This window comes from Bufo gargarizans, chromosome 2, assembly GCF_014858855.1.
Source record: "Bufo gargarizans isolate SCDJY-AF-19 chromosome 2, ASM1485885v1, whole genome shotgun sequence".
In the NCBI taxonomy this organism is placed as follows: Eukaryota; Metazoa; Chordata; class Amphibia; order Anura; family Bufonidae; genus Bufo; species Bufo gargarizans.
In genome coordinates, this window is record NC_058081.1 from 23,541,361 (window position 1) to 23,562,807 (window position 21,447).

At 47.6% G+C, this 21,447-nt stretch overlaps 2 protein-coding genes across 2 annotated transcripts; both read left to right on the top strand.

Annotated features, from left to right (window-relative positions):
- Positions 1-6,933: 6,933 nt before the first annotated feature.
- Positions 6,934-16,886, top strand: LOC122929249 (zona pellucida sperm-binding protein 3-like). Its single transcript, XM_044282761.1, has 8 exons — positions 6,934-7,425; positions 8,181-8,299; positions 9,237-9,340; positions 9,410-9,587; positions 9,682-9,802; positions 16,235-16,326; positions 16,440-16,573; positions 16,657-16,886. Exons 1-8 carry the CDS (start codon positions 6,934-6,936, stop codon positions 16,884-16,886), a joined length of 1,470 nt encoding a protein of 489 aa, XP_044138696.1.
- Positions 10,036-12,761, top strand: LOC122929250 (lamina-associated polypeptide 2-like). The gene is made up of 2 exons (XM_044282762.1): positions 10,036-10,447; positions 10,546-12,761. Exons 1-2 carry the CDS (start codon positions 10,391-10,393, stop codon positions 11,812-11,814), a joined length of 1,326 nt encoding a protein of 441 aa, XP_044138697.1. The 5' UTR covers positions 10,036-10,390; the 3' UTR covers positions 11,815-12,761.
- Positions 16,887-21,447: the final 4,561 nt, after the last annotated feature.

A 21,447-nucleotide genomic window follows, 5' to 3' on the forward strand; every position in this document is an offset into this window, starting at 1 on the left:
ATCGGTGTTGTGTAGATTGTATTATTTTCCCTTATAACATGGTTATAAGGGAAAATAATAGCATTGTTAATATAGAATGCATAGTACAATAGGAATGGAGGGGAAAAAATAAAATAAAATTTAACTCACCTTAGTGCACTTGTTCGCGCAGCCCGACTTCTCTTCTGTCTTCTTCTTTAAGGAATAGGACCTTTGATTACGTCACTGCGCTCATCACATGGTCATCACATGATCTTTTACCATGGTAATAGATCATGTGACGGACCATGTGATGAGCGTAGTGACATCACCACAGGTCCTTTTCCTGTGCACAGCAAAGAAGAAGACAGAAGAGAAGCCGTGCTGCGCGAGCAAGTGGATTAAGGTGAGTTAAATTATTTAAAAAAAATTTGAAACCCCTCCAGCCCAATTGTACTATGCATTCTGTATTCAGAATGCTATTATTTTAATAAATAATAATGATCGGGTCCCCATCCCGATCGTCTCCTAGCAACCGTGTGTGAAAATCGCACCGCATCCACACTTGCTTGCGAATGCTTGCAAATTTCACGCAGCCCCATTACTTCTATGGGGCTGCGTTGCGTGAAAAACGCACAATATAGAGCATGCTGCGATTTTCACGCAACGCACAAGTGATGCGTTAAAATCACTGCTCATGTGCACAGCCCCATAGAAATGAATGGGTCCGGATTCAGTGCGGGTGCAATGTGTTAACCTCACGCACCTCACGAAATCTCGCCCGTCTGAAAGAGGCCTTAGGCTGGGTTCACACGGGCGTCATGTTTTGGCTCCGGAGGTTTTTATTGCACGGGTGCAATGCGTTTAGCACGCGCGTGATAAAACACTGAATATGGTACCCAGACCCAAACTTCTTCACTGAAGTTCAGGTTTGGGTTCGGTGTTGTGTGGATATAATTATTTTCCCTTATAACATGGTTATAAGGGAAAATAATTGCATTCTTAATACAGAATGCTTAGTAGAAGGTCAATTGAGGGTTAAATTTTTTTTTAAAAAAATTAACTCACCGTCTCCTGTTCTTTCTTCAGGACCTGTCAAAAGGACCTGTGGTGACATCACTGAGCTCATCACATGGTCCAATCACATAGTCCATCACCACGGTGATGGACCATGTGATGTGACGTCACCACAGGTCCTTTAGCCGGCAGCTCATGATTAAAGAAGTAAGAAGAGATCGGCAACTACGCGATCAAGAGGAGGAAGTGAGTTAATTTCTTCTTTTTTTTTTAATCCTCAATTGACCTTCTACTAAGCATTCTGTATTAAAGTATTTTCCCTTATAACCATTTTATAAGGGAAGATAATACAGTGAATAGACTGTCATCTTAGCAACCATGCGTGAAAATCGCACCGCATCCGCACTTGCTTGCGGATGTTTGCGATTTTCACGCAGCCCTATTCACTTCTATGGGGCCTGCGTTGCGTAATAAATGCACAATATAGAGCATGCTGCGATTTTCACGCAACGCACAAGTAATGCGTGAAAATCACTGCTCATGTGCACAGCCCCATAGAAATGAATGGGTCCGGATTCAGTGCGGGTGCAATGCGTTCACCTCACGCATTGCACCCGCGCGGAAATCTCGCCCGTGTTAACCCAGCCTTACACACAGGTAAATTAGCAGCAGCCCACCCGCCTAGCTACACACTCTCCCTTAAGGGGTTAATTCAATACCAACAATGCAAGGGTTAAAAAGGGGTCTGTTGCCCGCTGTGTGTAAGATAGGGCTGCTGGGATAATTGGAAACCACACAATCACTGCAACGTGGGGGTAAATACAGTGCAGGAGTAACCCAGAAAATGGTTAAAACAATCAGGGTAGTTAGCCTCAGCAGGATCTGAACACAGGGCTAGGGCTGCTGGGCACTGAAGGGGTTAATGCAGGGGCTGTTGGTAAGATGCTGGGGTAATGACAGGGGGCAGTGGGAATGCAGAGGTTAATGGATTTATTACAGGGGATAGTCAGGGACTGGTGGCAGTGGGAATGCAGGGCACAGGGATCACAGGGCAATGCAGGGGAGGATAGCAGGGGTTTATCGGGAATACTCAGCCACTAATGCTCATCTTCCAGGGATTGCTCGTTCCTCCCAGGGGACGATCCTCGCTTGGGGTTGCTGGGGCTAACTTCCCTCAGCACAGCGCTACTTGCGCTTTCTCCATGGGTGGGGGATCTTCTCTTCTGATAGTCGGCAGCGCTCTTCTCATCTGGGGGGTGCGGGGATTATGGGCCTGAGCGGAGCGCTGCCGGGATATTTAAACCCGGCTGCGCTTGGTCCCGTCTTCCCGCGCTGCAGGCATGCGCACGCACGCCTGCAGCCCAGGCCAAGTGGGCCGGAGCGGTGATATGACGTCACCGCGCCAGCCCGCGTGTCCTGGAGCGCGCTTCCAGGAAGGGAATGATTCGAATCTCCCACCTGTGAAGCGCCAGCATACCTCCTGGTGCTGTAATTACAGCATCGGATGTATGACACCTACAGGGGTGGGGGAGCTCTTTTTTTCCCCCCGCCTTGCCGGAAATGTTATCAAAGGACAGAGGATCATAATTGTCCAGTTGTCGGACTCCCTTCCTGCAGGCGCAGTCCAGAGGGGGGGCACCCGACATGGGGGATTATGTTGGCTGCATTATAAATATATATATATATCTATATAGATGCTTGCGGTACATCCATATACATATATATATATACCCAATATAAGCCTGGGGCATAATACTGGCCACATTTAATATAAGTATATCTATATGGATATGGATAATGGGGCACATCCATATACATATACTGTATATACACACACATCTACACAACATATGTCGGGGACAGCCATGGCAGATACGTATATAGAGATATATGTAATAACTGGGGCATACATCCATCTATATATATCTTTTTCTTTGTAGTATATATTGGAGGCGTGGCGATCTCCAAGCAGTCAAGCACACCTGTCCAGTTAATCTGCCCCCTGGAGACTGGTTTTAAAGTCAGTATAAGGCCTCATGCACACGACAGTATTTTTTCACGGTCCGCAAAAACGGGGTCCGTAGGTCCGTGACCGTTTTTTCGTCCGTGGGTCTTCCTTGATTCTTGAAGGATCCACGGACATGAAAAAAAAGTCGTTTTGGTGTCCGCCTGGCCGTGCGGAGCCAAACGGATCCGTCCTGAATTACAATGCAAGTCAATGGGGACGGATCCGTTTGACGTTGACACAATATGGTGCCATTTCAAACGGATCCGTCCCCTTTGACTTTCAATGTAAAGTCTGGAGTTCTTTTATACCATCGGATTGGAGTTTTCTCCAATTCGATGGTATATTTTAACTTGAAGGGTCCCCATCACCATGGGAACGCCTCTATGTTAGAATATACTGTCGGATATGAGCTACATCGTGAAACTCAGATCCGACAGTATATTCTAACACAGAGGCGTTCCCATGGTGATGGGGACGCTTCAGGTTAGAATATACTACAAACTGTGTACATGACTGCCCCCTGCTGCCTGGCAGCACCCGATCACCCGGCCCCCCCCCCTCCCTCCCTCTATTGTAATAAATCGTTGGTGGCACAGTGTGGCCCCCCATCGGCCCCCCTCCCTCTATAGCAGTAACAACATTGGTGGCAGTGTGCGGCCTCCCATCTCCCCCCCCCCCCGATCATTGGTGGCAGCGTAGTTCCGATCGGAGTCCCAGTTTAATCGCTGGGGCTCCGATTGGTAACCATGGCAACCAGGAAGCTACTGCAGCCCTGGTTGCCATGGTTACTTAGCAATAGTACAATAGTAGAAGATTCATACTTACCTGCTGGCTGCTGCGATGTCTGTGACCGGCCTGGAGCTCCTCCTACTGGTAAGTGACAGTTCTTTAGCAATGCGCCGCACAGACCTGTCACTTACCAGTAGGTGGAGCTCCCGGCCGGACACGAACATCGCAGCAGCAAGCAGGTAACTATAAATCTTCTACTATTGTACTATTGCTAAGTAACCATGGCAACCAGGACTGCAGTAGCGTCCTGGTTGCCATGGTTACCGATCGGAGCCCCAGCGATTAAACTGGGACTCCGATCGGAACTCCGCTGCCACCAATGATCGGGGGGGGGGGGGGGATGAGAGGCCGCACACTGGCCACCAATGTTGTGTTACTGCTATAGAGGGAGGGGGGGCCGATGGGGGCGCACACTGTGCCACCAACGATTTATTACAATAGAGGGAGGGAGGGGGGGGCGATGGGGGGCGCACACTGTGCCACCAACGATTTATTACAATAGAGGGAGGAAGGGGGGGCCCGATGGGGGGCGCACACTGTGCCACCAACGATTTATTACAATAGAGGGAGGAAGGGGCGGGCCCGATGGGGGGCGCACACTGGCCACCAAGCTATTATTACAATAGAGGGAGGGAGGGGGGGGGGCCGCACTGGCCACCAATGATATTCAAACTGGGGAGGGGGGGGAGGGTCTGCCCCCTGCTGCCTGGCAGCCCTGATCTCTTACAGGGGGATATGATAGTACAATTAACCCCTTCAGGTGCCGCACCTGAAGGGGTTAATTGTGCTGATCACGGCCCCCTGTAAGAGATCGGGTGCTGCCAGGCAGCAGGGGACAGTCTTGTACACAGTTTGTAGTGTATTCTAACTAGAAGTGTCCCCATCACCATGGGAACGCCTCTGTGTTAGAATATACTGTCGGATATGAGTTTTCACGAAGTGAAAACTTAGATCTGAAAAAGCTTTTATGCAGACGGATCTTCGGATCCGTCTGTATGAAAGCAACCTACGGCCACGGATCACGGACACGGATGCCAATCTTGTGTGCATCCGTGTTCTTTCACGGACCCATTGACTTGAATGGGTCCGTGAACCGTTGTCCGTCAAAAAAATAGGACAGGTCATATTTTTTTGACGGACAGGATACACGGATCACGGCCTCGGCTGCAAAACGGTGCATTTTCCGATTTTTCCACGGACCCATTGAAAGTCAATGGGTCCGCGAAAAAAAACGGAAAACGGCACAACGGCCACGGATGCACACAACGGTCGTGTGCATGAGGCCTAAAACTGAGTCTGCTAATATAGCACCTACCAGTAGCCATTTGGCTCCAGGAGAAGTATATAGTGGGCTCAACATGCATGTTGGTACTTGCATCCCTGGATCCGATGAAAGCTGCAATGGCACCGGACGGGGTTAAAAGCAGAGTGTGCTTGGCGTGCATGCTGTACCTGCACTCCCTGGACTTTGTGTGGCTGTCATGGCCCATAAAAGGTAGGAACTAGTGTTAGGGACCACTCATAGAGGCGACCTTGACGTGGTGAGAGGCTTATTACGCTTTGGCCAAAATGTACACCAATGCCTTATTCAACATCCAGCATAAAGGCAGGGCAGAGTGCTGGTTGCAGAGTGCGATTGCATTTTGTGTTTTTGCGTATATATAGACATCCCCAATTATAATATAAGCCTATATTGGGCCCTGAACTTGTTTTGGGCTATATATAGGTTCCCTATATATATCTCTATATACAGATGTGTGCAATATAAGGGGCATAAACACATCTATACATATATGTATCCACAGACCTGGGCCCATACTGGCCATACAGGGCCAATATATATATGTATATATTAAAAGGTATTTATACATATATTTGCATGAAACTCCTTGCCTCTATACATCCTGCTGAAAGATAGAACATGTCCTATTATTGCCCGCAAATCACGTTCCGTAGCTCCATTCAAGTAAATGGGTCCGCAAAAAAAACGGAACACATACGGAAATTTTATGCCCAGACCATTTTTTTCTATGTAAATACTGTATAGTGTATATGCCATACAGACAAACGGAACAGAAATGGAAACACAACGGAAACAAAAAACGTAACAATGGATCCGTAAAAAACGGACCGCAAAACACTGAAAAAGCCATACGGTCCTGTGAAAGAGGCCTAAGACTACATGCACACGACCGTATGTGTTCTGTGGTCTGCAATTTATAACAATGCCTAAAAGAACAAGAATAGGACATGTTCTATTTTTTTAGCGGGGCAAAAAAACCGGAACGGACACAGAAACAAACAACGTTCGTGTGCATGTAGCCTAAAACTGATGCAACAGGATCTGTCTTTTTTTCTCTCTCTCTTCGGCCTCATGCACAGTATTTGCGGCTCGGGCGCGGACCCATTCACTTCAATAGGGCTGCAAAAGATGCGGACAGCGCTCCGATGTAAACTCACCCTAAGGATTCATGTAAACGAGCGTATTTTGTTTCCGCCTCCGTTCAGTTTTTTTTGCAAACCGTATGCGGAACCCTTCACAATTAAACAACGGAAGGTACTTTGTGTGCATTCTTTTTCCGTATTTCCGTTCTGCAAAATTTGTGTATGTCCTATTATTGTCCGCAAATCACGGTCCGAGGCCCCACTCAAGTCAATAGGTCCGCAAAAAATATGGAACGCACATGGAACACATCCGTATCTCACCCGTATTTCGAGGATCCTTACTGTAGAAATGCTATGCCCAGCCCATATTGCTCATGTGTTTGGTGATTAATAAGGTACTGTTTCCGTTTCCGATCCGCAAAAAAATGATCATATACGGAAACCATATGGATATGTTTTGTGGAATAACGGAACGGAAGAGGAGTTAAATCAGAGGAAAAAAAACCTTAGATACTGAACAACGGATCCGTGAAAAACGGAATGAAAAACAACAACGGCCGTGTGCATGAGCCCTAAGGAATAAATACACCCAAGAAATGAACACAAATCCCTTATGAACTCCACCACTGGACTCTGCATTGCCATATCCTCATCAGGTGTGGATGGTGTCCAGCTGAGTATAATGAAGGGTCAGGTAAAGTGATGACCATTGATGGGTGAGGTATAAAGCTCTCCTCCCTCCACCCCTTCCTGGTGTGACTTCTCCTGTAGTCAAGATGTTGTTAGGGATTAGGTGGAGTTGGCTGCTTGTGGTTCTCATCTATGGGTCAGGCTTTAGCAGTTCCTTGGTTAGACATCGGCGCCAGCCAGACACTCGGTGGAGGAATTATCAGCCTGGATGGGGATCTTCTAGAACTGTATCTGCAGTAGGTTCTCCTAGGGGAAATCTTTTGTCTCCAGTTTCTGGAATTGGGTCTCTGAGAGGTTCTGGTCCTGTGTCTGGCTGGGGTCGCATGTATCCTGGAGTAGGTATTCAGTCCCGACAGCTTACACAGCCCCCACCAATTATGCCAAACCCATCATCCCCTGTCCGTGTGCAGTGTGCTGAGGACAGTATGGTGGTGACTGTAGAGAGAGACTTCTATGGTAATGGTAGGCTGGTGAATCCTTCAGACCTGGTCCTTGGGACCTGCACAGCTGGATCTCAGACTTCAGTTACTACTGTAGACTTTCAAATTGCTCTTCAAGAATGTGGCAGCAACCTAGAGGTAAGTTGGTGGAGGACTAAAGGTCCCTAATAGTAGACAAATATGCACTGGGCAACAATTACTGTGTTTATCATGAAAACCCTTTAGGTCCTTTTCACTATATTGAAATGGTTGTGGATAGAGATGAGCGAATTTCATATTTTGAAATTTGTTTATGCTTTTACTGGTAAAAGGTGAATTGAGTTATGGATTCTACTACCACGGACCGTAATTCTATGACTGAATGCATAACTAAATGCTTTTAGAGGCATTCCGTCATAATAGAAGTCTATGGGTTGCAAAATGAATCAGTTCCTGTTATGCAGGGGGGTTGTCTCCTGCATAACTGAAACGGGACGGATCCTTTTTGCAGGCCAAAGACTTCTATTATGATGGAATGTCTCTAAAGGCATTCTGTCATAGGATTGTGCTATGGTCCATGGTAACGGAATCCGTAACAAAATTCACCTTTTACCAGTATATAAAGCTTGAACAAATGTCATAACCTGAAATTCGCTCATCTCTTGTTGTGGACATAGATCTGGTTTCTTTGAGGTACATTAACCCTTTCTACAGCTTGTGCCCAGGAACGTTGGCTAGTTTTAGCTGGCATACTATGGTGTCATGATCTTCTGACGCAATCATGGACTTTCATAACACAATCTAACCAGATGTTTCTGTTCTGGGGGGTGTGGTTTTTTTTTTTGGGGGGGGGGGGGGGGTTGTGCACGTTTTTAATGGAGACTAAACTTATTGTGGCTCTCTATCTCCTTAAGATGACTTCAGATATACTTATCTACAAGATCAACTTGTCTTACAACCCCACCACCTCCCCCAATGTGCCCATCATCAGGTCCAATCCTGCAGTGGTTCCCATCTGGTGTTACTACCCACGGTAAGTCTGTACCAATAGTTGGTTCTATAGCTGCATCTTCTAGAGTCTCCCAGTGGTGAAATGTCTTCCAGGACTTCTAAGTTACATTAGATGGTGGTTGTTGTATGTGGTCCCATTGAGACTGATTGTCCCAACCAGCCATAAGACAGTCCTGTCTTGCTGGTTCTGACTGGGACAGTCACAGCTTGATTCCACTTGCATTATGAAGCAATGTTCTGTAGCATCAGTACTTTGATCTCTGGACATGTAATGAGTATAGCAGCCGTACTGTCCATGTAGCCCCATCCTAATTATTGCATTAATCATTCTGCTCCTCTTTAAGGTTCATGACTCTGAAGGGGATCTTGACAAACATTCCCCTCTTGCTCTGTCAATACTAGTGAAAGGCTTTGAGCGGTCTCCTCTCCTGGCATGTCTGTTTTACCAACTACTTTCACTCTCCATTTAGTAATTCTGGAGAACATTTAACTGTTCCTCTGATTCCTAATGGAAGTTAGCAGTATGCCATAAAGGTTTGAGTAGGACCTGGCTGGAGGACTCAAGGCAAAAAATAGGTCGGTGACCATCAAACTCTTTGCTGTAAGTAGAGCAGGACTGGTCAGGGTATCGTAACTTCAGTTAAAAGCGCTGCAACACCTTACATGGCTGGAACACCTCTAAGGCCTCAATGCCTTAAGTGTCCGCTTCGCTAATTTACCATATGGTTGACAAGATACTTTTAAGTTCTAGTTAACCTCTCAAAGGGCTTGGCCACTATTACAACCATGGCTGCTTACTTCCAAAAATCACCCCTCCTGTCTGTTGGCTCAGCTCTATAGTGAATAGGGCTAAACTGCGTTGGCACATATGCGACCTGTGGACACATGGAATGATTATGGAAAGCTGCCATTTACCTGCAATCATGTACAGTTATCCTTTCATTTCTCTACTCTTCCAGATTTGGCAATGTAAGCAGCAAGGCCATTAAGCCAACATGGGCTACCTACAGCACCACAGTGAGCTTAGAAGAAAGGCTGTCGTTCTCCTTGACTCTCATGACTGGTAAGACTCCTTCCAGTAGTGGGGTGCGTATTCTCTTGTCTTGTACTAATAGCCTCATTTTGTCTGTAGAGGACTGGAGTGCTCCTCGTCCATCACTGGTCTACCAGCTTGGTGAGATCTTCTACATAGAGGCCTTTGTGGACATTAAGAACCACGTCCCAATGATGCTGTTTGTTGATAGCTGTGTTGCCACCCTTGCTCCAGATGAGACCTCTAATCCTCACTATGACATCATTGCTTATAATGGGTGAGTTCCTTGTTCTTATTTTTTTTTTTTTTATATATATATATTTTTTTTTCCTGTTAATTCAAGGGCATCTTTACTGAAATATCTCCTACAGGTGCTTGATCGATGGGATGCTAGGAGACTCCTCTTCAGCCTTTGGTTCTCCAAGACCTGAAGCGAATAAGCTTCGATTCACAGTTGATGCGTTCAGGTTCATTAACAGTGACCTTTCTATGGTAAGGACTAGAGATGGTAGTATGACCCTGAATGCCAAGCAAAATACTTTTCCCATATCATCACCATGACGGCCACAAGGAGATTGACCCATGACCTCTGTGGGGGCAGGAAACAGAGAAGAGGTTAAATTGCCCCCTCCCACCACCGCACCTCAGTGTTCCTGTCCCCACTGTGGCCAGGGTCAGAGAAGAGTCTCCCTGCGGCGGCAGGGAGATGAAGATAGGATTTTGTTTATTATTTTTTCGTTGTCTCCAGGGGCCTCCTGGTTACCTGAGGCTCATCGGAGCTCCCCCAGTCCGCCGGCGGCCGCGTGCTCATGCTGGGCTGGGGGGTATCGGGAGGACTCGCTCCGGCTGGTCTGGAGCCTGCTCCCGGGCCGCAATTCTCCTCCTCCTCCTCCTCCCCTGTGGGTCGGGCTGGTAGCGGCCGGCGTGTGCGCACGCCGACGTCGGTGACGTCACTTCCGGGTTCGGCCGCAACCCGGAAGTAAAGCGCAGGAGCAGAGCAGTTTGAATAAAAGGCGGGAGCTGCCATAAGGACGCTGATCTGAGGTCTGTGAGTACTGCAGCTGCATTTTACCCTACAGAATGTCAGGTCCTGAGGTACAAACTGTTATGGAGCTGGATGCTCCCCCTCTGCCTCCTGTAAGTATCCCTCTGGGGATCCGCTTGTCTTATGGCACGATATTCTTTCTTTGCCAAGGCCTTATTTTCTGATACCGCTATTTCCATATCTGTTTCAGGCTAAAGAGGCGCAAAAAAAGCTTAAAAAACCTCCTCGCTGCATCTCTTGTGCAAGGAAACTGCCTGACGATTATGGAAAGAAGCTTTGTAAAGCATGTATTTCTGATGTAATCCAGGAGGAACAGTCGTCCCTTATGGAAAATATCAGATCGGTGGTTCAGGAAGAAATTCGGGCCGCTAGAGTTGCTCAGTCTGATCCCCAGGACGAGCCTTCTCGCAAGCGTCCGCGTTCCAGGATTTTTTCTTCCGGATCCGAGGACGCAGGCGATAAAGCTTCTACCTCCACGCAGTGGGAGGATGATCCATCTCTCTCTGAGGGGGAGGTATACGAAAATAATAAGAAGTTTTATTTTTCCTCGGAGGAGATGAATGACTTGTTAAAGGCAGTCAGAGCAACAATGGGGATTGAAGAGACCCCTAGGTCCGTTTCTATTCAGGACGAAATGTTTGGGGGACTCAAGGTGAAAAAATCCAGGGTCTTCCCCATAAACGAGCACATTAGACAAATGATTCTGGAGGAATGGTCAGAACCTGAGAAACGATTGGGGATTTCCAAAGAGTTTAAAAATCGATTATTATTCGACCCCTCTCAGTCTAAGCTGTTTGACGGGACCCCTAAAGTTGACGTGCAGGTGGCAAAGGTTAACAAAAAAACTGCCCTGCCGTTTGAGGATGCTGCCCAATTGAAGGACACCATGGAGCGAAAGGCAGATGCCCTTTTAAGGAAAGCTTGGGAGGCCTCCATGTTTAACATCAAGACCAACATTGCGGCAACATCGGTAGCCAGGTCTATGTACCTGTGGTTAGGGGAACTTGAGAACCACCTAAGCAGGAAGACCTCCAGGGAAGAGATCCTGCAGTCCATACCGCTACTCAAATCAGCTACAGGGTTCCTGGCAGATGCATCTGCTGAGTCTATCAGATTCTGTGCTAGGGAGGCAGGGTTGTCCAATGCGGCTCGTCGGACTTTGTGGATGAAGTCCTGGTCGGGCGATAGAATCTCTAAGCTAAAACTGATATCCATCCCCTTTTCAGGAGAATATGTATTCGGGCCGGTCCTAGACGAGATACTTGAGAAGGCGGCCGACAAGAAAAAGGGATTCCCAGAGGAAAGGTCCTTTAGGAAGAATCAGTCCTTTCGGTCCTACGGCGGACAGAATAAGTCTGTTAGAGGGAAAGGCAAGTCAGGCCGCTGGTCTTATCCCAAAGGGGGTAGAGGAAGGGGCTTCCTTCTCAAGCCCCAGTCCAAATCTGAGGACAAACAATGACGCCGTTGTAGGGGGGAGACTGAAGGATTTCCTGGGTCCATGGTCATTAACATCAAGAAATCCCTGGGCCCTGGACATCATTCAGCAAGGTTACAGGATCGAGTTCACCTCTCTCCCCCCTGCAAGATTCGTCATCACGAGGTTGCCTACCAGACTCTCCAACCTAAACATCTTTCAAGGAGTCCAGGACTTGGTGAAGAAGGGTGCTGTAATCCCGGTCCCCGCATCTCAGAGGGGTCAGGGGTACTATTCAACCCTATTCTTAGTAAGGAAAAAGGAAGGAGACTTCCGGACCATCATAAACTTAAAACAACTGAACAAGTTTATTCTTTACAGGAAGTTCAAGATGGAGTCTCTCAGATCCTTAGTGCCGTTGATAAAGCTAGGGGCATTTATGTGCTCGATCGACCTGAAAGATGCCTATCTGCACGTCCCCATTCACCCAGATCACCAGAGGTTTCTAAGGTTTGCTGTCCTAGACCCTTCCAATCGGATTCGTCATTTCCAGTTTATAGCACTGCCCTTCGGGATTTCAGCCGCTCCAAGGCTCTTCACCAAACTTGTGGTAGAGATGATAGCCCCTCTCAGACAGGAGGGATTAAATATAGTGCCATATCTGGACGATTTCCTAGTCATAGCGGACTCAAAAGATCTCCTGCTGTCGGACCTGGAAGTATTTCTATCCCGCCTATCTCAACTAGGTTGGATAGTGAACGAACCCAAGTCAATGTTGGTTCCATCCCAGAAGGTGAGATTTCTGGGAGTTACTCTAGACTCCGTAACTCAGTCAACCTTTCTTCCACAGAGCAAAATCCAGTCCCTGATAAACAAGGTGAGGCGCTTCCAACGGGGGAAAAAATGCTCAGTGAGGGAAGCAATGAGCCTAATCGGCCTCCTAACCTCCTGTATACCCTCGGTCGAGTGGGCACAGGCTCACTGCCGTGTGATTCAGACCTGGCTATTGTCCCACTGGAACAAGAAGGGTTCTCTGGACTCCAAGCTCCCAATCCCAGGATTAGTAAAGAAGTCCCTCTCATGGTGGACGAAGGAGAGGAATCTGTCCCAGGGAGTCCCATGGATCAGATCACCGTCGATTACCGTCTTCACGGACGCCAGCCAATCCGGTTGGGGAGCAAAAATCGACAGAGCCTATTTCCAAGGAACGTGGAAGCGTCTGATATCTGCTCAGTCTTCAAATTTCAGGGAGCTGTATGCAGTAAGAGAAGCCCTTCTCGCCGCCAAGCAATTGATACGAAATCAGCACGTGAAGGTCCTATCGGACAACGTGACTGTGGTCTCCTACCTAAAACACCAGGGGGGTACTCGATCAAGGAGACTCCAGAGTATCTCAGAGGAGATCTTCTCCTTTGCAGAAAAGGAACTAAAGTCCATCTCAGCAATGCACCTGAAGGGATCCCTGAATCTAGAAGCGGACTTTTTGAGCAGACAGGTAATAGATCATACAGAGTGGGCACTGAACCCAGAGGTCTTCAATATGCTAACCCGAAGATGGGGGCTTCCTACAATAGACCTGTTTGCATCAAGGAGAAATACGAAGGTGCAAACATTCTGCTCCCTAAATGCTGGGGACCATCCCTGGAGAGTAGACGCCTTCTCCCTAAAATGGTGCTGGGATCTAGGGTACGCATTCCCTCCATTGCCGCTCATCCCGAGGGTCATTCAGAAGATTCAGGAGGGGAGAACCACGGTAATACTGATCGCTCCGTTCTGGCCCAAGAGGAGTTGGTTCGCCCCTCTATTAAAGCTAGCAATAGACGAACCAGTGAGACTCCCACTCAGGGGGGACATCCTATACCAGGGTCCTTTGCTACATCCTCATCCGGAGTTCCTGAAGCTCACGGCTTGGATCCTGAGGTCTCCCTCTTAAGGTCTCAGGGCCTGTCAGACCAGGTTATAGCCACCCTGAGATGTTCTAGGAAAAAGGTCACTTCAGCGATATACCTGAAGATCTGGAAGAGATTCTGCTCATGGTCGGGCGAGGAAAATCCAAATTCCGTGGGGCCCAGTATCCAGAAAATTCTGGAATTTCTACAAAAGGGCCTGGACATGGGCCTTTCTCCATCCACTTTAAAGGTTCAAGTTTCGGCATTGAGCGCCTTCTTTGATTCCGACCTGGCAGACCATAGATGGATCAAACGATTCATTAGAGCTGCACGTAGACTGAGACCCACACTTAGGTCCCGCAGCCCAACCTGGGACTTAAATTTAGTTCTCAACAATCTTATGTGTTCCCCATTTGAGCCGTTGGAGGATTGTTCAATCAAGTTGCTTTCATTTAAGACTGCCTTTCTTATAGCAATTACCTCTGCCAAGAGACTGGGAGAGATTCAGGCTCTCTCCATTAGGGAACCATACCTTACCATCACTGAGGATAAGATTGTGCTTAAACTAGACCCAGGTTTCCTGCCAAAGGTGGCCTCAGACCGCAACAGAGGCCAGGAGATCCTACTTCCATCCTTCTTCAACAATCCCAAGGATCAGGAAGAAGAGCAATTTCATTTCCTTGACGTTAGGCGTACAGTTATTAGATACTTGGAAGCCACTAGGGACTTCAGGAAGTCTGACAGTCTGCTTGTCCAATTTGCTGGAAGGAATAAGGGATCCAGGGCCTCAAAATCCTCCATTGCAAGATGGATTAAGGACACTATTACCTTATGTTATAAGAACCAGAATCTGGATCCTCCTTCCAATATTAGAGCCCACTCTACCAGAGCTGTATCTACTACCTTCGCTGAAAGAGCAGGGGCCTCCCTGGATGATATATGCAGGGCCGCCTCCTGGTCTAGTATTCACACATTTGTGAAACATTACCGTTTGGACTTGTCTGGAACCTCTGGCCTCTCTTTTGGTCAGAAGGTTCTCCAGGCGGTTGCCCCCACCCATAAAAAATAATTTTATAACTCTCCTTGTGGCCGTCATGGTGATGATATGGGAAAACCGGAATTAGACTTACCGGTAATTCAGTTTCCATGAAATCACCATGACGGCCCATACATTCCCTCCCTTCTTTTGTTGAAATTTTGTTTTTCACCGGTATTTTTCTGGTATGGTGTAATACTGGGAAATACTAGGACACTTCTGGCACTTGATATCTTTGGAACACTGAGGTGCGGTGGTGGGAGGGGGCAATTTAACCTCTTCTGTTTCCTGCCCCCACAGAGGTCATGGGTCAATCTCCTTGTGGCCGTCATGGTGATTTCATGGAAACTGAATTACCGGTAAGTCTAATTCCGGTTTTTGTACCTGTCTCTAACATCCTTGTTTTCACCCCACTAATTGAATGGGGCTGAAAGCGCACATTTGGCCACTGTTCTAACCCGCACTTTCAACATTAAAGGGAGTCTGTTGCACACTGCTTACATGGCACTGTAGCACAAGTGCCAGTGGTACCTTTGTTCTTTTGTGACTTTCACCAGCTGAAATTATGTTTAACCCATATGCAAATGAGGGCTCGTAGGTGCCCAGGCAGCTCTGCCTTTCACATTGCTTGTCCTGCCCTGTAAGAGTCTTTGACTTTTCAGGATGGCGATAATACCGCAGCATGCTGTGGTTTTATCTCTGTCCCAAATCCAGAACACTTGCTGGAATGCCAGATCTGGCATTTTTTCCCATTGATATGCATTAAGGCCGGATCCAGCCCCGAGTGTTCTGGCAAGACGGATCAGTTTTTGCGGTCTGCATGCTTAGACAAAACATGTGAGAAAATGATGAATAATTTCAAAGCATTTGTCAGACGGATCAGGATCCTGTTCCGGCGACGGAACTGCCTGCATGAATCCTCTGCCGCAAGTGGGAAAGTACCCCAAGCCTCTTGTGTGATCCCCAGTACCGGCCGAGAATCTGCACATGGCAGTTCGCTGCCGGCCTGGGCATCTCTGCTGGTTTCACACGGTGCATGCGCACTTGAGTTATCGATGCTGCTGACCACAATGGGTATCGGTGACAAAACAGATTAACAGGGCAGGAGAAGTAATATGGGAAAAAGGCAGTGGCCTGGGCACCTACATCACGAGCATGGCCCCTGGACACTTGCCAGCCCTCATCTGCATATGGATTAAATGTTTTTCGGCTGACCGTCTAACAGAGGAACCATTGGTACTTGAGCAAGAGTGCCATGTAAGCAATGTGTAATGTCGAAGTTTGACAGACTCCATTTAAAAGATTGAAGTAAATGTATTGGAATTAAATATTCTCCTTTGATTACCTGATTATAATGGTATTCTGCTTTACTCTAATGTACATTAATATTTTGAAATGAGAAACTCAAACTATTGCAACAGAATAACCCATATGGGAATCCTAATACTTTCTAATGAGCTCTAAGGCTAACGTTTCCAGCTGTCCAAGATTATAAATGTAAATTATTTCTCATGAGATATCTGTAATTGTGGTGTCTTAGATCTACATAACCTGTCACCTGAGAGCTGCTGACATCAACCAGACCCCTGATCCAATGAACAAGGCCTGCTCCTACAACAAGGCTACCAGCAGGTAAAAACTTGCACATCCGAGTGTCTTCAGTTAGATGACTACACAACCCTAGATGGGGTCTTTGATAACAATGGATGTTCTCTCAATGGTTGACACTTTTCTTGCTCTTACAGTTGGTCACCTGTGGAAGGCCCCAGTGTGAACTGCCAGTGCTGCAACACTGGGAACTGTGCTACAGGTGGCAGCCGGAGAACAGCATGGGGCCCACAACCTGCTAGGTCAAGAGGAGTTGGGAAGAGAGATGTTGGTGAGTACTTCATTTAAACATCTCCTAAAGCTTCCCTAAATGTAAAGGTATTTGAAAATGGGTGTTTCTAATTCTTCCACTAGGTTCACATCTAGAAAAATACACTCTGGCCAGGCTGGGCCCTCTACTAGTGACTGGATCTAAGCCTAACCAGGTCTCCAAAGAAGGAATTTCCCAAGCTTCCAGAATGGTTGTAGAAGAACCTCTGCAGTTGTGGGTGCTGGTGGCCATGGGCTCAATCACTTCAGTAGTTGTTGCTCTGACTCTGGTTGTGGCTGTAAAATGTCTTCTGAAAAAACTGTCTCACAAATAGTCCATAAATAAAAATGGGAAAAATGTTACTTATGTCTTTGTCTCAATTGATGGTACCAATGGTTGTATGGGATTGCTTTCATGTGACCCATAACTTCATGCATGGTCAAGCAAAACACAACCATCTCCTGGTGCTATATACAGGAGTACTATAGGACTATATGGAGAACTTCCTGTATAGAGCTGATGGGTGGTTCATAGCTCACACTTCTCAGGAGAAGAATAAGAATTGAAAGCTGCTCTCTGGAGGCTAAAATTGCCTTAGATTCAGATTGTTAATATTGATCAGTAGTGTTGAGCATGAATATTCAACTGGCAAGTTTTTTTTTGTTTTTTCTCCCACGACTATTGTGACTTCAAGGATTTGAATATAGTGCTATATCGAATATTTGTACATTTTAAACATCTGAAAAACATGATCCCTCACTGCTTCTTGCTTGTGGACCAATGAGTCATTGGCCCACAAATAAGATTATACCACTATATTAGGCAAATCGATCACTTTTTTACATTATTTTCAATTACGCCCCATGAAGGCACCTGTGAGATCCTCCCCCTTCTGGACAGGAAACAGGAACTTCCCAGATATTTTAAATTGGTCCATTGCCTTCCACCACTCAGTTCTTTCCTGTCCAGGAGCATTTCTTTCCAGGTTTATTTTTATTTTTTGGCTGCAGGACCTCTAGGGTTAAATGGAAACCTAGTGGAGGTACCTGTCGGCATAAGTCTCGCTGAGAAGCCTGGCGTCTTTTCTTCCCTTCTTCGGAGCCACGAGGGGGGGGGGGGATGCATGCCTGTAGCTGCCTCGTGGCCCTACCTAGCCGACGAAGTTGCGGCGTGAGGGGGGAGGTGGATCTTCTCTCATGGATACAGGTAGAGTCTGGGCGTGCACGTCGCACCAGAAGTGACGCGAGTGTTCCACTGGCTGGAAGGGGAGGGGCTTAACATAGCAGGCGCTGCGCGGCCCATTTAAAAAAAAGAACGCCAGCCAGCGTGGAGGGAGCAGCAGCAAGCAGATACCAGATGGCAGGCAGCACTTATGGCCCTTCATTTGCCCCCTTCAAGCAGCATAATCATGCAGGAAGAAGGGGGAAGTACAACCGTGCACTGACAGACAGGAGCAGCTTTCAGAATCCAGCATGGTACTCCTGGGGGTAAGAGGGGTTAACCCCCACCATCTCCCTTTGGGGAGTTATTATTATGGTCAGGTTTAGGCATTTTTTTTATTAAATGCAGGTTAAAGAAGCCCAAAGAAAGCTACCCACAAAACAAGAGCTAAGGAGTGTGGAATTTGCAAGCGAAAATTTGACCCATCTTATTTAGGCCTCTTTCACACTTGGGTTGTCCGGATCCGGCGTGTACTCCACTTTCCGGAATTACACGCCGGATCAGGAAAAACGCAAGTGAACTGAAAGCATTTGAAGATGGATCCGTCTTCAAAATGCTTTCAGTGTTACTATGGCAGCCAGGACGCTATTAAAGTCCTGGTTGCCATAGTAGGAGCGGGGGAGCGGTGGAGCGGGGGAGCAGTATACTTACCGTCCGTGCGGCTCCCGGGGCGCTCCAGAATGATGTCAGAGCGCCCCATGCGCATGGATGACGTGCTATGTGATCACGTCATCCATGCGTGTGGGGCGCCCTGACGTCACTCTGGAGCGCCCCAGGAGCCGCATGGACGGTAAGTATACTGCTCCCCACTACACTTTACCATGGCTGCCAGGACTTAAGCGTCCCAGCAGCCATGGTAACCATTCAGAAAAAGCTAAGTCGTATCCGGCAATGCGCCGAAACACTGTTTAGCTTGGGGCCGGATCCAGATCAATGCCTTCCAATGGGCATTAATTCCAGATCCAGCCTTGCAGCAAGTCTTCAGGATTTTTGGCCAGAGCGAAAAAAGCACAGCATGCTGTGGTTTTTTCTCCGGCCAAAAAACTTTCCGTTCCGGAACTGAAGACCTCCTGATGCATCCTGAACGGATTTCTCTCCATTCAGAATGCATTAGGATAAAACTAATCAGGATTCTTCCGGCATAGAGCCCCGACGACGGAACTCTATGCCGGAAGACAAGAACGCAGGTGTGAAAGAGCCCTTACCCGAAAACATGTTGCCAACCGTGTCTGGAGAGGTTAGTGGCAGATGAGTCGTTATCTTTATTACAAAGTATCCAAGAGTTTGTTAAAAATGAAGTCTGTTCTTCTGTGGAAAATATTAAAAAAAAATCCCTGCCTAGCTCATCTAGACATAAGAGGGCTCAGACTATAGTGGGGGATACTATGGACTGAGTCTGAGGAAGGCGCTATTGCAGACTCAGATTCCTCCTCTGACGATTTGAAAGGGAAGTTGTTATTCAGAGCGGAAGATACGGATCTACTATTAAAGGCGGTTAGATCCACGATGGAGCTGGAGATAGAAAAAGGAGTCCAGGTCTAGGCCAGCACTTCTGTTTGAGAGCCTAAAGAGTCTAGGGTGTTCCCCATTCAGGACTGTATCAAAGACATGATTAAATGTAAATAGGAGAAACCCAATAAAAAAAAAATATTTATCCCTAGAGCGGTCGAGAGAAGGTACCCCTTTGACCATCAAGAAGTATCAGCTTGGCAGGAGGTACCGAGGGTAGACATTCCCATAGCGAAGATAAATAAAAATTCAGCTCTCCCGTTTGAGGATTTAGGGTCCCTTAAAGATCCCATGGACAAAAGGGCTGATGCATACTTAAGGAAGAATTGGAAGGCATCCACTTCTGCCTTTAAACCAAATATAGCGACTACTTCGGTGGCAAGGTCTTTAAAGCTCTGGTTGCAGGAATTAGTCTCATATAGAAAACAAGACTCCTAGGGATTAGAGTTGAGCGGACACCTGGATGTTCGGTTTCGAGAAGTTCGGCTGAACTTCCCGGAAATGTTCGGGATCCGAACTTCGTCCCGAACCCCATTGAAGTCAAAGGGGACCCGAACTTTTCGGTACTAAAAAGGCTGTAAAACAGCCCAGGAAAGGGCTAGAGGGCTGCAAAAGGCAGCAACATGTAGGTAAATCCCCTGCAAACAAATGTGGATAGGGAAATGAATAAAAAAAAATTAACCAATATCAATTGGAGAGAGGTCCCATAGCAGAGAATCTGGCTTCACGTCACCCACCACTCTAACAGTCCATTGGCATATATTTAGGCCCAGGCAGAGGAGAGGTCCCGTAACAGAGAATCTGGCTTCATGTCAGCAGAGAATCAGTCTGCATTTCATAGCAGAGAATCAGGCTTCACGTCACCCAACATTGGAACAGTCCATTGGCATATATTTAGGCCCCAGCACCCAGACAGAGGAGAGGTTCATTCAACTTTGGGTAGCCTCGCAATATAATGGTAAAATGAAAATAAAAATAGGATTGAATGAGGAAGTGCCCTGGAGTACAATAATATATGGTTAAGGGGAGGTAGTTAATGTCTAATCTGCACAAGGGATGGACAGGTCCTGTGGGATCCATGCCTGGTTCATTTTTATGAACGTCAGCTTGTCCACATTGGCTGTAGACAGGCGGCTGCGTTTGTCTGTAATGACGCCCCCTGCCGTGCTGAATACACGTTCAGACAAAACGCTGGCCGCCGGGCAGGCCAGCACCTCCAAGGCATAAAAGGCTAGCTCTGGCCACGTGGACAATTTAGAGACCCAGAAGTTGAATGGGGCCGAACAATCAGTCAGTACGTGGAGGGGTGTGCACACGTACTGTTCCACCATGTTAGTAAAATGTTGCCTCCTGCTAACCCGTTGCGTATCAGGTGGTGGTGCAGTTAGCTGTGGCGTGTTGACAAAACTTTTCCACATCTCTGCCATGCTAACCCTGCCCTCAGAGGAGCTGGCCGTGACACAGCTGCCTTGGCGACCTCTTGCTCCTCCTCTGCCTTGGCTTGGGCATCCACTTGTTCCCCTGTGGCATTTGGGAATGCTCTCAGTAGCCCGTCTACCAACGTGCGCTTGTACTCGCTCATCTTCCTATCACGCTCCAGTGCAGTAAGTAAGGTGGGCACATTGTCTTTGTACCGTGGATCCAGCAGGGTGGCAACCCAGTAGTCCGCACATGTTAAAATGTGGGCAACTCTGCTGTCGTTGCGCAGGCACTGCAGCATGTAGTCGCTCATGTGTGCCAGGCTGCCCAGGGGTAAGGACAAGCTGTCCTCTGGGGGAGGCGTATCGTCATCGTCCTGCGTTTCCCCCCAGCCACGCACCAGTGATGGGCCCGAGCTCCGTTGGGTGCCACCCCGCTGTGACCATGCTTCATCCTCATCCTCCTCCACATCCTCCTCGTCCTCCAGTAGTGGGCCCTGGCTGGCCACATTTGTACCTGGCCTCTGCTGTTGCAAAAAAACCTCCCTCAGGGTCACTTTGAAGAGACTGGCCTGAAAGTGCTAAAAATGACCCCTCTTCCTCCTCCTCCTGGGCCACCTCCTCTTCCATCATCGCCCTAAGTGTTTTCTCAAGGAGACATAGAAGTGGTATTGTAACGCTGATAACGGTGTCATCGCCACTGGCCATGTTGGTGGAGTACTCGAAACAGCGCAACAGGGCACACAG